Here is a 15,306-nt window from a genome sequence, read left to right as displayed (position 1 = left end):
TGGTTGTAAATATTAAGATTATACCAACAAGAATGAGTCTTTCTTTAAAAAAAAAGATTTAAATCAAGTCTTACTGACACATGATTTAAATCGTGATTTAAATCAAATCCACCCAGGTTACACCCTTGCAAAGTATTTGTGTACAGTGGTACATACGCTTCAGGTTACAGACTCCACTAACCCAGAAATAATACCTCGGGTTAAGAACTTTGCTTCAGGATGAGAACAGAAATTGTGCTCCGGTGGCGCAGCAGCAGCAGCAGGAGGCCCCATTAGCTAAAGTGGTGCTTCATGTTAAGAACAGTTTCAGGTTAAGAATGGACCTCCAAAACGAATTACCGTATTTTTTGCTCTATAAGACTCACTTTTTCCCTCCTAAAAAGTAAGGGGAAATGTGTGTGCGTCTTATGGAGCGAATGCAGGCTGCGCAGCTATCCCAGAAGCCAGAACAGCAAGAGGGATTGCTGCTTTCACTGCGCAGCAATCCCTCTTGCTGTTCTGGCTTCTGAGATTCAGAATATTTTTTTTCTTGTTTTCCTCCTCCAAAAACTAGGTGCGTCTTGTGGTGTGGTGCGTCTTATAGAGCGAAAAATATGGTAAGTTCTTAACCCAAGGTACACTGTATTTAGCTTTTAGACCTTGAAGGATCTGAGATGGATGGTGGTGGATGTATTTCAATGTACCTTCACACCCTCCCACATTTCAGAGATGAAAATTGGGGTACTCTTGTGTATGTGTGATGTGCCTCGAGTGGCACACGACAAATCATTGCCTCAGAATGATTTTGTCCCTCCTCCGCCACCACACATTATGTACTGCTGAAAGCTCTTTTTGGCCTACTACTCCAGATTTCATTCATTTGCTCTGAAATAGCCTGTCTAGTCTAGCACTGGCCTCTAAAAGAGTGAAGCAGGATATATTAGTAAACTTCAGAGTTTTCAGTTTTGTTTTTTTACAAAAGACTTTGTTTAATAAAATGCTAAATGCTAAAATGCATCTGCTGGTTTTTGTTGCAGAACAGTTGCAACTCAAACAGGGAAAAAAAATTCACAGTGACATCTGTATTATCAGCATTGTTTGGGGAGGGAAAAGATGGAAGGAAAGTGGCACCAAGGGATTTTATGTCTGTATAATTTGCATGCTTGTGCCTTAAATGCATGCCCAGATGCATCTACCCACCTATTGGGAGCTTTAATTAATCTAGAGGAGCTGAACCGTGAAGAATTCTAGTGCATGTGTGTGCAAATTAATACAATTTTGTAAAGGCGTTCCCCAAAGACATAACAAGGATGGTATCTTTCAAGAGAATGATACAAGAATAAGGACTACCAGTAACTTTTACAAAGTGACTGCTGGAATGTGCTCACCTGGTCTCAAATGCATATGCGTGTAAACAACTGCACATGGAACACATGAAGAAATTATTATTATTATTATTATTATTATTATTATTATTATTATTATTTTGACTTATTAGTCACTTGTTATCTAAGAAGGCCTCCAAGAGACTTATATTTAAAAGCATAAACAAGAGCACATTATTCCATAAAAGAGAAATAGTCATTTTATTATTATTTTTATTATTATAAAACTTTTATGTTTTTTACCGTAATTCGAAACAATCCTTCCCAGCTGCAATAGAAAACTTTTGCATCACAATAATAATAAAACATAACACAGACCATCAAAAGTCGGGGAGGGAGGTACATTTTTGCCTAGTGCTGAAAATATGTCAGTGAGTGCCAGGCAGACCTCTGGAGAAAGCATTCCACTGTTGGGAAGCCAAAGCTGAAAAGGCCCTCTCCTTTGTCACCACCCTTCAAGTTTCCCTCAGAGGAGACCAGAAGATGGACCTCAAGTGAAGATATAACAGTCTAGGTTTATACTGGGAGAGGCATAAAAAGCCGTAAAGAGATTTAAAAGTAAAAAACAGCACTTTGCAGTGGGCTTGCAAGCAAATATATATGCAGCCAGTGTAATAGGAACAGTACTGGTATGCTTGCTTCAAACCTATGAGAAGTTAGGCTGCACTAATTGAAGCTTCTGCACTATATTCAAAGGCATCCTCACATAAAGCTCATTACAATAATCCAATCTTAAGGTTACCATGTTGTTGGTATTTGTCTCTCAAGAGACAATGGAGTGTGCCTGTGGGGGTGAAGTCAAACTGCTGCATTTGCAGCACCAAAGTGACCTCCCCAGGGCACAAGCCTGGGCAGTGTTCATGGAGGTCCTGGGCTGCCCAGACGACAGGACCACTCCCTCAGCCTCGCTGATGTGGTCCAGAAGAAAGCAGAGCAATATGTCTGGCACCAGCTTGGCTGCAGGAGTTGCAGGAAGGAGGCATACAAGGCACCATCCAACCACCTTAGGGACTCTACTCCAGATTTGTGTAGGGTTTACTCTTTAGCCTTCTTTTCCTGAAGATAGCCTGCAAGGCAGTGGAGGGTTAGAATCAGTGTTTTCTTTCCCCCCGATGAACTACCATCCCAAGTTGATGAGCCCCATCTGCCCCTCACTTCTCTCTACAGCATGTGCAGAAACTGCCTTCTTCACAATCGGATTCACTATTGGTCTCGCTCGTAGTGTTGTAAAAATCCTGCCAATTGCCCAGACCATCTCTGTATTCCACAGCTTTACTAGGACTTCAAAATATGAGCCAGCCGCGCCAACTAGAAAACTCCCCAGAGCTCTCTGGAAACCAAGTGGATTCATGAGCGTACAAACTGCCACGTCATATACATTAGTTGATTGAGATTTATTTTCCACTGTTGATAATCAGATGCTATAATTAGGCAACTGTGTTTTTTCTAAAAGGGAAACGTTTTCCAAATTGATGCAAGAAAGGCTAGGTAAAGGGACCCCTGACCATTAGGTCCAGTCGTGACCGGCTCAGGGTTGCGGCGTTCATCTCGCTTTATTGGCCGAGGGAGCCAGCGTACAGCTTCCGGGTCATGTGGCCAGCATGACTAAGCCGCTTCTGGCGAACCAGAGCAGCGCACGGAAACGCCGTTTACCTTCCCGCCGGAGCGGTACCTATTTATCTACTTGCACTTTAACGTGCTTTCGAACTGCTAGGTTGGCAAGAAAGGCTACTGCCACATAAATACAACATGCTGCAGCTTGAGAAGATCCTCTAGTAATGTATAATGGTGTGGGCCAAAATGCTCAAGCAGAATACATTTACAGCACACAAAAGCATCCTTATTGTCATTTTGAGACATGTTGCAGGGCAGTTATTTTATTACAAATTCCAGAAAGCTAGCTGTGCCTGTTGCAACAGTCTTCTCATGCAAATTTACTCAGGAGCAAGCCCTATGTTCAGTTGTGCAAGTCCTATGTTCCTTGTGCAAGGTTTTAAAGGAACAGCAACACTGAATTCAGTGGAACTTGTTTCGGGGTAAACATACATTAAGGTTAGGACTGCAGTCTGAGCACAAGGGAGCAAACTGCAGTCTAATGCAAAGTCCTCCAAGCAAACTGAGGAAAAATGGAGCAGTGGCGGGAAGCCTGCAAGACTACCATGGCAACAGCCTCTTTTAAAAGGCAATGTCATAAATCTCCTAGTATCAGGTTTCGTGATTTAGTAATGAAAAGGTTGGTAATGCTTTTTTGAGGTTACGATGCACGAGGTGATGAATCTCCGTAGTTATGAGCTATCTGGGTCCCATTTGTAAGTGGTCCATTCAATTTAATGTCGTGGGGAAAAGCTACAAATATGTAGGAATTTGATCCCGAAAGCAATAGTTAAGAAATTATCTTTATAAGAAACAGCTAACATGTCCACGGAATAGAGCAAGCTGTTGACGGCGGCTGCTTCGGTGCTACAGAGTATTGCAATTTCTGGCATCGCGTTCTTTATCCATGGCTTTTTCATTTTGAGTACAGACGGTACCGTCTGGCCTACGTCCACATATGCAGACGGGCGCTGCTGGCCTCGGGAACGGAGGTATTCAGAAGCCCGCGGGGGGAAGCGTTTCAAGCCTCGTCGGAGCGAGAGCAAAGGGGTTGCGAAGGTGGAACCGCCTGCGCGCACCGAGGTCCGAACCAGGGCCAGGCGGGCTACCAGCGCGTGACGCGCGTCAATCGGCTTCACCAACGTCGGAACGTGCGCCTCGCCCTTCGCGTCCCCTCAGCCCTGCGAGGCAGCCCCCGCAAACTTGGGAATAATAATAAATAATAATAATAATAATAATTTTATTAATGATTTAGTCCAGGTTTCCAGGACACAAAAACATCGTAAAACGTCAAACATTAAAAATTTCCCAATAATAATAATATTGTCCACGGAGGCCTCGGCCGCAAGAAACCTGTTTAGGGTCCCACATTATTTCCTCAGTTTGTCTTTCAAGGCACCACAAAACCCGCCTTGCTTCAAAGAAACCCGCGCGAGTCAAACGTCCCGCCCTTAACGGTCGGCGCTCTTCGTCTTCCTTCTGGCCCTTCTCCCTCCCTGCCCGTAAAAAAGGCTTCCTTCAGAAATGGAGGGAACAAGAACGACCATTTCGCAAAGCACGGCCTCAATTAAGCAGTCGCTCCCCCGCCCTACAATCCAGTCAGAACCGGAAGTGCAGGTCTCTATTATGTGGAATGGAGGGGGAGGCGGAAGCCTCGCGCGAGTGAACAAAGGCCCCGGATGCTGTAGCACATCTCTTTTTGGAGGGAAAAAGTTGAACGGATCCCCGGATGTCGGAGCGACCTCTCTCGTACCACAGGCGTAACGGTCGTGCGTAGTAAGCGCATGCGTAGTTTGCGCACTTAACCCTAGGAAGGCGCGGCGTCCATCACGTGATTGGTCGCGGTGGGCGGGACGCTATATAAGCGAAGCGCGGGCGGTGCCTCGGCCGCATTTTCAGCTGCTTGAGCCCAGGAAGCTTCTCTTCGGTAAGGCGGGGGGGGGGCGGTCTTGCGGGCTTCCTTTGTTGTCGGTGAAATGCACGGTGCGGGGGTGGGTTGTTTCCGACGCTTCCGTTCAAACAAGTACGTCAGTAGCGAGGTAACGGTGGCCGTTCCTCGGTAGCGACGACGTGAGGGGGTGGCAGTGGGGGCCGCGGCACCAAAGCGCACGCGCGTTCGGAGCCGCGTTCCGAATGCTGATGATGTGCGCATGCGGCGGAGGAGCCCGGTTCCCCTCGCGCCGCGAGAGAGAGAAAACAGCGGTCTGGCGTGGCGCGCGTGCGCGCTTTGGTTTTGGAACGGGGGGGGCGGGGCGGGCATGAGAAGAAGCAGAGCAAGGAAATGGCGGAGGGGGTCCCGGCGGGCGCGCGGGGCGCACTGGCGAGGCCATGCAGCGGCCTTCGTCGCCTGCCGCCATCTTTGGTCGTCCGGATTGCCCCTCTTTAAGCTGGGGGTGAACAAGATGGCGCTCGAGGCGGGGAAATGGAGGGCGGCCTCGAGGCGGGGAGGGGGAAGCGCCGTTTCCTTCGCCTTCGCGCCACCCCCACCTCTCGCCTTCCGCTGAGGAGGAACATGCGGTTGAAATAGAAACTGAGGCGGGGGTGTGGCTTAAGGCTTGCTCCTCTTTATTAATTTTTTTTTTTTTAAAGGCCAACAGCAGCCAGCCCTGAACTCGAAGCTTGTAGGTGCTTGAAGTGGGTCAGATTTAGCAACTGCTTCTGTGACGCGAAGGGCGGGGACGTATTAGCACGGCCCTGAGAAGCTTTCCTTTTCTGATTGGAAGTAATGCGCAACCACATGGAGCTTGGCTAGGCGAGGATTGGGGTGGGTGGAGGAGATGGGGGACAGCATGCGTTATAAAACATGCAACAGGTTTTCTTAGTGTTATGGCGCCACATGCAGGGTGACTTCGGGGGCGGGCAATTAAGCCACACTTGATGAATTGAGTGAACAGAGCAAGAGTACCGAAAATATTGGGACTGGTGCTTAACGATGTCTATTGTTTATGGAGGGTTGGGGGTTTTAAATTCTCCCTCACGTACTGGGACAGGTTGTTTGCAGCTGGATTTTGCTAACTTGCTCTGCAATAAGCATTGGTGGTTCTTCAAATTCTCGTAATGGAATTATTCCAGTATTAGACCTCTGATCCACAGTTGTGCACGTTTCTCTTCTTCAGACTCCTCCCTACCACCATTATGTCTTCTGAAGAAGGAAAGCTGTTTGTTGGGGGTCTGAATTTTGACACAGATGAGCAAGGCCTGGAGCAGCATTTCAGCTCTTTTGGACCCATTTCTGAAGGTAAGCAAGTGTGGTGTTGGGGATGGAGTTTTCCCCTGGGATCAACATAAAATTGGATAACTTTAGCTACTTTTGTTTTCTGTTCTTAGTTGTTGTGATCAAGGATAAAGAGACCCAGAGATCAAGAGGCTTTGGCTTTATCACCTTTGCCAATCCTGAACATGCATCAGATGCCATGAGAGCCATGAATGGAGAGGTGAGTACTTTGTTGTGGTGTGATCTGTTGTCTGTTCTACTGTGTCCTTGCTGCTTTAATTACATAATAATAATAATATTCCCCGGCCAGAGCCAGGCTCAGGGCAACTAACACCAGTAAAATTACAATAAAAACGTAATGGGGAAACCAATTTAAAATATGGGTTAAAATACAATGAGACAAACAAAAAGCAGTTTCCCAGGAACCATACTGCTTTGATTTTAGTTTTTGTGAAATGCCCTTAAATAAACTATATCAGAAAATGGCCTTTTCTTGCTTGCAAGTGTCAACCCAATAGTAGGGAGCTGTTGCAGTCTATGCAGGTTACCTAAAAGCACATGCGGTGATGATGCTTCTGATTTAGTGTCAAAGTGAGCGTTTTTAAGGTCATAAACTGGTGAGAGACAGCTACATTGGTAACAGGCACAGATGAGGAACCTGTGGACCTCCAGAGATGCTGCTGGACTTTTGCTTCTATCAGCATTTGCCATACTGCCTGGGATCTGGCTCTTCTTGGGAAGCTGGATCCTGCATTCTTCCAGATGTATTGAAAGCTCATTGAGTGGCATTGCTAGTTCACATTTCCACTACCCTTCTTACTTTCAGATAATAATATTAATGTTTATCATTTATACCCAGGCCACCTGGCTGAGGTTTCCCAGACACTCTGAGACAAGCTACTCTAAGATTATTTACCACCCACCTTTACAGGGTTCGCACCCAGCAGGAATCTCAGCAGCAGGACTGCTTTCTGTGATTCCATTTAAGGCTACCAGAGGTTTTGCTTGTAGATCTTTTGTAATGCAAGTGGCAGATACCCAAACCTACACAGGTGGAGAACTTCAGAATTCAATTTAGAAATAAATCAACTGAGCTCTACAGTATCTTAATAAGAGCAATAGTACTTGAAGAGTCATGTTTTATTAACAATTGGTTATGTGCATATGAAAATTCATGTAAATAGTTGCTTCGTTTGATCAGCTAGTTAAACAAGCAATGGTCATAATTAAAGTACTTGTTCATTATCAGTCTGTAGATGGGCGCCAGATAAGAGTTGATCACGCAGGGAAGTCTTCCCGTGGATCTAGAGGTGGCTACTTCGGAGGCAGGGGGCGAGGCCGTGGTTATTCCAGAGGTGAGTATAAGGAGATTGAAACAAATATTTGCATGCATTGGGGTAATGAAGTAGGTGGGGTTGCTGGTGGCTTAGCTGTCACTGAAATGTGTGTTTTTTTCCTCCTTGGAGGTGGTGGAGACAGAAGCTATGGTGGGCGATACGACAACAGAAGTGGAGGCTACAGCGGTTCCCGGGACTACGGCAGGTAATTGTACTGATGTGTGAGAGCATCATTAATGTTCAGTTTTAGGTGAGCAGATATAAAACACAAATGCTTTGTTTTCAGAAGTCAGGGAGGTTATAACGATCGCTACTCTTCAGGAGGCTCTTACAGAGACAACTATGACAACTGAGGTAAGTGGATTTTGGGAAGGGAGTGAAAATGCTGTCTTGCCAAAACGCTTGTGAACTATCAGTGTTCCGACTTCACACAGTAACAGCAGTAACTACAGCTCCCTACTGAGTTGTCAGTATCAAATATGTTTCTTTTCTTTTTTGTTTATCTGCCATTTGCTCAGATCTAAAACATTGCAGCCCTCAGTTCACATTACTGGTAAATAACTTTTAAGTGCATGTTGGACCTTAAAGAACTCTTAAATTCAAATTGCAAAGTTGTCAGAGTGCTAACTGGGGGAGGGCCTGAGATTCCTAGCATCACTAATCTAAAAAAGTCTAGGAGTGGTGAATTGCTGCAACATGTCCATATGCTTGTGCCTTTATGATTGTACCTGCTTCTTGTCCTCAGCTCACACCGAGTAAAAATCCTTCCTGAATCAAGATCGTCCTTCCAATGGCCGTATTTATAAAGATTTTTGGAGCTTCGCTGAATCTTGTTTAGTTACCTACTTGTATCTTCCCCCATATAGCTTTTGTCACATGCAGCCCGAAAGCTTCCTCTACAAGATGGCCTGTTTAGACTTTGCTCAAGAGTTGGTTTTTTCAAGAGTGGTTTTTAAGCAATTTTGAAATCGGTTTTATTTGTCTTGCTTTCTCAATCCAAGGTTTCTTTTAACGTGACACATGGGGCCCTACAACTTTAAACAGCTGGAAACTGAGCAAACCTTTTTTTTTTTTTTGAAATAGTGCAATGCACTTGAGTTCAACTCTTAGCATAGTAAGGGAGGGCAACAAATGCAAACCACCTTGGTATTAGTAAAAGAATTAAATGATTCACGCTGGTTTAGTAAAAAGCTATTTTACTGTAAAAAGTAAATCCAGAAATCAAAACTGAACGCTTTGAGAGGTTCTTGAAAATGTTTGTTTATATTGTCCTTTTTTTACTGGAAGAAACGTGCATAAATTGACATTGTATTTGAAGTGGATAAGGAAGTTCCTGTACTGAGTTTTTGGCTTTACGAAGCCCATTAAAATCCCATCTGAAACAATTCTCTGCTCTTGACGTTTGACATCACATTGCACCGCACAACTTTGATAGCTTAGTGACAAGGAAGCAAAAGCATGTTGGGCCTCACCTAGGTAAATCCCGGGGTTGGTACCCAAGTAATAAATTTGATATACACTAATACTTAAGCAGTTGGTGTGAAATGGTGGAAACAAGAAATCTTCAACATGGGGAAGTGGAAACATCTGTCTGCTCCTTAAACTGGCTATAGGATATTTTAGCATGACTTTAAGCTATAATTGTAGCATCTTGGTAGTCATGTTGTATCTGAATAACCTTGTGTCTAAATGATATATATTATCCTAATTGCATAAACCAACACATGATTCCCTAGAATGTTTATAGCTGTGCCAGTGCTATCCTGGGGAAATGAATCTGGGTAGTGGCTGGTGGCAGTGAAATACCTGTGGAGTCTTGTGTTTCAAACAAGACTCCCAGTGGAGTTCAGTACAGTGTTACCTGCAAATCTTGGGCTTTCTTTCTTAGTCTTCAAACAGTGAATTATTTAGCTGAGCCTTTAGTGAAGGCAAATCATTATTTTTGGTTTGGGAGTCACTACTACAGAGGGACCAAAATACAGGGTGCCAAGCCAAAACACGTGTGATGAAACATGTGCCCTATGTTTAAACATTTAAGTTCAGTGTTATAACCTAAAATGGGTTGGTTCTCCTTGCTACAATAGTAGTACACGGTATTGCTGTTGCTAGAGAGGAAGACTTGGGAAGGACCTGCCTCCTTACACAAATGCTAAAGTAGGATAATGTGTCCTACTACAACTGGAAAATTTCAGCTGTCAGATGAGCTGGTGGAGAAGGAAGTTTTTGAAACTGGGGGGCCTTGAGGCTTTGTTCAGGGTTAAGGCTGAACTGATATTGGGCCTAGATGGGCCTACCTGTAGTTAGCTCTGTCCTGTTCTTACACTGTGAGAATTCTCTGCTAGCGTGTGGAAGCCAGTGTCCTTGGAGACCCCGAAGTGTGTTGTGCCTCCTTCAGTGCGATCCATGTGAGACGAAAGCTGCTCTTGGCTAGTTCATTTGTGGAAATAGTCCTGTATTTCGAGGTAACTTTTTTGCTCATGTCTGCATCTTCCCTCCCACAGAGCTCCATTCTTGTGGCTACAGCAAACCACTGATTCTTATTTCTTTGACAAACGTACTGGGCAAGTTTGGGGTCTCCTCAGACCCCACGAGAACTTTGACTGAATCTGCTCCTTTTTTTATCTGGGGTGGGAGGGCCTATCTGGCTGTTGCGACTTGAGATTTGCTTTCAAAAACTAGAGGGAAGGTAGTTGGCCAAACGGTACTTGGGTTCATCCAGCTGCATTTGCTGTTTTGTCCAATATCTTGTAATTGTGCCTTGTGCTGACCTTGGACTTGTCAATTGGGAAGACTTCCGATTGCAACATTGTTTGGGTGTGGGAGGCTTCTATTTCCACTTAAGTTTTCCAATTCTTAGTGCATATGGTGGCTTTTGGACAAGAATCTAAAAGTGGGAGAAAAATCTGAACTTAATAACTTGGGGAATCTCCCAAGGGCTAGGTGAACAGCATCACCTAGGCTTGGAATATCCTGTTAGACATGTATAATCTGAATACAATGAGAATTTGAATGAACTTGTGTTAAGTGACACTGCCTTGTTTTTGACAGGTTAGAAGAGATGATGGTGGCTATTCTATCGTGAAAAAGTGTTGGCCACACTATCTTGAAAGAAGTGATGGAATGGAACAGGGACTCTTTGGATCCTGAACTTGAGCTACGAAGTAAACAGTTTCTCCCACATCAAAGTAAATATATATTTTTCTTAGAGGAAACCCTTTGCTTTCATATTCAGTAGTTTAAGCATGGCTATGTGTTGCTGTGCCATTAAACTGTGGCTATGGTACAAATTGATTTTGGCTATGCAAAAGTAAATAGATCAAACTTCCGTTGGAGAGGGTCAGAAGCATGTTACTCGTGAATTGGTACTTCATTAGTCACACACAGTGTTCTGCTAAGTGTTCTGCTTGTGCAAGAAGTGATAGCAGTGAATAGCTATGGTCACTTGTTTCTTGCAGCACTTGTTGAAAGTAGCGTGGCCCATACCTTCTGCATGATAAACTTGTGACAAACTTACTGTTTTTGATGCCACAGAAGTAACCATTTAAATTTTCTAAATTTAATAAGCAATTAGTTTATTTCTTCAAAACCAGGAACTTCATGCCTCAATGCTCATAAATGGCTGTTTCATATCTAGGGTGCCCTTCTATAATGACTGACCAATTCTTTTCTTGCAGGGTCCCTATAGCTACTGGGTATTAAGTGGACAAGAGGAAGATGCCTCTTGCAGAGACTTGTTCAGCCATTCAGACAGGTTGGTTTGTTTATTTTTTAAAACCCATTAAATTAGATGTATCTGAAGAGGGAGCAGGAGCAGTAAGCTCAATTGGTTTGAGTTTAGGTCGGATTTCTGTTAAAAGGCCTTGACCCAAACTCCTGTAAGAGTATTAACTGACTTAGCACATTAAATCGGTGAGTTCTGTGTGCTAATTTGTCCTCTTGCATTCTGTATTAGGTTAAGTGTCATTACTGGAATGAACCTATCAGCTGGCAGCAGTGGAGCAAGTAGATTACTACGGGGCCGTGCATTCAATGCTGTTGGAATATAAGTGCTTATGAGGAGGCTGGCTGGCTAAGAAGTGGAAAGTGCTCAAAAGTGAACTGAATTTAAAGAATTGTGGGTGCTCAATCCTGTGATACAGCACTTTCTGAAATGTTTAATTTAATTTGTAAAATGTGAATGCTATCTATATATAGTGTGTTTTGGGGTAGGCTTGCGAGCTAAAATCTTTTAATGAGACCTATAACTGGAAGAATGTATGAAACCTTAAGACCAAATGATGTAAAATTTAAATACTAATTAAAACAACTATTCTTCATGTGCTTTGAATTCCAAATATGTTAAACCATGGTTTCTAATAAAAATGAAACAGTAACTGACTTAGTGTTCAGCTTGCATTCTTCAGCACATCACCATCTTAACACATATACAACCTTATAGGGTAAGCAGCTGGTTAACATTAAAGAAGGGTGCATTGACTTCCAACTCCATGCACATCAGACGAGTAGGCAAAGGATTACCAAGTGTGGACTTAATGAGTATATTTGATAGGTATTTTACCATACCTTAAAAAAAAAATGTTTTATAAGAAATGCAGAACATGCCTCAGTGGAAAAGACAGGAACCTTCATATGACTTGGATTAACTAGTTATGTGCATGATTTTCTATTTCTGAATTTATTTAGTGATCAGAATACATAACATCAGTAACTCCTAAATTAAGATCCACAGGTAAATGGAATGTTGAGGGACTTGTCAACCAAAGTAAAAAAAAAGGTAAAGGGACCCCTGACCATTAGGTCCAGTCGTGGCCGACTCGGGTTGCGGCGCTCATCTCGCTTTATTGGCCGAGGGAGCCAGCGTACAGCTTCCGGGTCATGTGGCCAGCATGACTAAGCCGGTTCTGGCAAACCAGAGCAGCGCACGGAAACGCCGTTTACCTTCCCACCAGAGCGGTACCTATTTATCTACTTGCACTTCATGCTTTCGAACTGCTAGGTTGGCAGGAGCAGGGACCGAGCAACGGGAGCTCACCCCATCGCGGGGATACAAACCACCAACCTTCTGATCTGCAAGTCCTAGGCTCTGTGGTTTAACCCACAGCGCCACCCGTGTCCCGTCAACCAAAGTACACTTGGGCAAATAAGCACCTCCCCTCATAAAACTACATACAGCTACTAAGGCTAGAACTCAAACCCCCTGAACTATTTACATCCTATTCCCAGACTTTCTTGTCCATTAGAAATGCAAATCAAAAGATACAAGAAAGGGATAGCTGTTCCCAAGTTTTTTGCTTCAATAATACAAGACAGTTGCCTCTGCTTTTCTAGTGAGTTATTTCTTTCTATGTACTTTTGCTTTGGGTGGTAGCTAGGTTCTATTATTACTGGTCCCAGTAACCTGCAGGGAGTGCTGTAGCAGGTTTGTAAAGGGGCAAGCATAGGTGGTTCATTTTGAAGGGAATAAAAGGTCTGAAATGGGCAAGTCCTGTGGGTGAGGTTTCATAATGCAAGTAGAAGCAATGTTTGCCTTTCATTGGGAACTTGAGTTTACCTTGCACCAGAATGTAAATTGTTTTGCTGCATTGCACAAGTTCTGCCTTCATATTTGCTTTATCTCTATAGAGTCCTATTGCAACACGTGAAATCTGACATGGGAAGGTAATTGTTGAATGGAAAAAAAATACAAGTCTAAATCATTCTGGGTGCAAAATTAACTAGGCACCAGCTGCATTTTGCCACCTATCTTTTGACCACTTGTGACCAAGTGAAGATGTCGGGCGCAAGGATGGTACCTGACGTTTTCACCATCTGGAGGTGCATGTCTGGGAATCCTTGGATGTGGACTATTTTCACACACTAATAGGCTATTCTTGTGGAATTCTCAGTTATATTTTTTTTGCACAATTGGAATGAATTTTAGGAACCATAATGCTTTTTCTGTGCATTTTAAGCAGGAGCAGTGACCATTTAAGGCCAATATGTATGTGGATTGTCCCTTGATAAAGTGTCTGTTCTCAGAGCTCTTAACCTAGCTCACATCTCATCCAAAAATGCCAACTGGACATTTCATTTTGGCAACTGTAACCTTGGTTTAAGGAGCCATTTGGCACCTAGTTTATATATCTTTTAACACTGGGAGTGCTGGATGTTGCTTCATCCTCTGATAAACCACCCAAGGCAAAGTTAGGACAACTAGCAAAATGTCACTCATGTTCTTGCCTATTGTGATAGATGCACTCCTTTTCTCTTGTTCTCCATATTGTGTAGTAATATGCTTCCATGGAAGATTTAGTGTCTTGGATTCCATTTGCACATGAAGAGTGCTGTAACATGCCTAGTTTCCAAGCATGTATCCATAACAAAGAAGGGTACGCATAAAATAGGGATCTGGGCTGTTTCCATTTCTGTACATAATAATAATAATAATAATTATTATTTATTATTTATACCCCGCCCATCTGGCTGGGCCTCCCCAGCCACTCTGGGCGGCTTCCATAGAAACCAAAAATACAGTAAAATATCACACGTTAAAAACTTCCCTGAACAGGGCTGCCTTAAGATGTCTTCTGAATGTCAGGTAGTTGTTTATCGCTTTGACATCTGCTGGAAGGGCGTTCCACAGGGCGGGCGCCACTACCGAGAAGGCCCTCTGCCTGGTTCCCTGTAGCTTTGCTTCTCGCAATGAGGGAACCGCCAGAAGGCCCTTGGCGCTGGACCTCAGCGTCCGGGCAGAATGATGGGGGTGGAGACGCTCCTTCAGGTATACTGGACCGAGGCCCTTTAGGGCTTTAAAGGTCAGCACCAACACTTTGAATTGTGCTCGGAAACGTACTGGGAGCCAATGTAGGTCTTTCAAGACCGGTGTTATATGGTCTCGGCGGCCACCCCCAGTCACCAGTCTAGCTGCCGCATTCTGGATTAGTTGTAGTTTCCGAGTCACCTTCAAAGGTAGCCCCACGTAAAGTGCATTGCAGTAGTCCAAGCGAGAGATAACCAGAGCATGCACCACTCTGGCGAGACAGTCCGCAGGCAGATAGGGTCTCAGCCTACGTACCAGATGGAGCTGGTAAACAGCTGCCCTGGACACAGATTTGACCTGTGCCTCCATGGACAGCTGTGAGTCCAAAACTTGCAAGTTATTTTTAAGAGCCTTTGTTTTTTAACACAGTGGTTTTCACAAAGCTTACACACTTAAAAAACGCAAAACCACGTATTGCTCCTTAAAATAGCTCATGTGAGCAATGAAAGTCTTAGTAGGGGCCACCTTTCAGGGGAACAGACATTTTTCTACTTCTGAGTGATCAAGATTAATATAAAATCGTAACTTAAGCAAACTACCCTTTATTGTAAAGTCGAAATGTAGGAAACTTGAGAGGAATCTGGGCGATGGCTCAATTTAGCCTTGGCCACCATCAACTAGCAACCAGAGGAGCACGGATCTTTCCTTTGTTTTCTTGGCGCTCTCACATTATGGGAAGGGCCTGGCTCGGCGGAGCGGCGTCTGCCTTGCAAGAAGGCTCCAGCCTCCATCCCCGGCAGCATTTCCACGTGGGCCGAAACCCTCCAGAAAGAGCAGCTGCCAGTCCGTGTAGAGCAGAGGCAGGCAAGCTCCGGCCCGTGGAGCCTCACGAGGCAGACACCTGCCATCATACACGTCCGGCGGGTAAAACCTTGGCTCTATTAGCATCACTCCCCTCATCCGACACTCCCTGCCTGAAACCCTGGAGAGCCGCTGCCAGCCAAGGCAGGCAGCGCGGAGCTAATGGGCCAAGAGCCAGAGTTCGGCATCCTTCCCGCG

At 44.4% G+C, this 15,306-nt stretch overlaps 1 protein-coding gene and 1 long non-coding RNA gene across 6 annotated transcripts in view; both read left to right on the top strand.

The window, feature by feature from the left end:
• Nucleotides 1–15,306, top strand: part of LOC310753020 — a 62,443-nt gene that overhangs the window by 34,496 nt on the left and 12,641 nt on the right. The gene's annotated exons all lie outside the window — the stretch shown is intronic.
• On the top strand, nt 4,640–11,885 carry LOC310752948 (RNA-binding protein 3-like). Of its 5 annotated transcripts, none has more exons than XM_083594133.1 (9): nt 4,640–4,884; nt 6,074–6,195; nt 6,285–6,391; nt 7,421–7,526; nt 7,638–7,713; nt 7,795–7,862; nt 8,254–10,693; nt 11,183–11,259; nt 11,461–11,885. In XM_083594133.1, exons 2-6 carry the CDS (start codon nt 6,093–6,095, stop codon nt 7,859–7,861), a joined length of 459 nt encoding a protein of 152 aa, XP_083450259.1. In that variant the 5' UTR covers nt 4,640–4,884; nt 6,074–6,092; the 3' UTR covers nt 7,862; nt 8,254–10,693; nt 11,183–11,259; nt 11,461–11,885. The 5 variants fall into 5 exon arrangements, with proteins under 5 accessions (XP_083450259.1, XP_083450262.1, XP_083450261.1 ...); XM_083594136.1 differs by having other exon boundaries at nt 4,649–4,884; nt 7,798–7,862; nt 10,557–10,693; XM_083594135.1 differs by having other exon boundaries at nt 4,649–4,884; nt 7,798–7,862.

The sequence above is a fragment of the Podarcis filfolensis genome, assembly GCF_964270895.1.
Source record: "Podarcis filfolensis genome assembly, chromosome: 17".
Taxonomy (NCBI): Eukaryota; Metazoa; Chordata; class Lepidosauria; order Squamata; family Lacertidae; genus Podarcis; species Podarcis filfolensis.
This window is presented reverse-complemented; position numbering and strand designations above follow the sequence as displayed.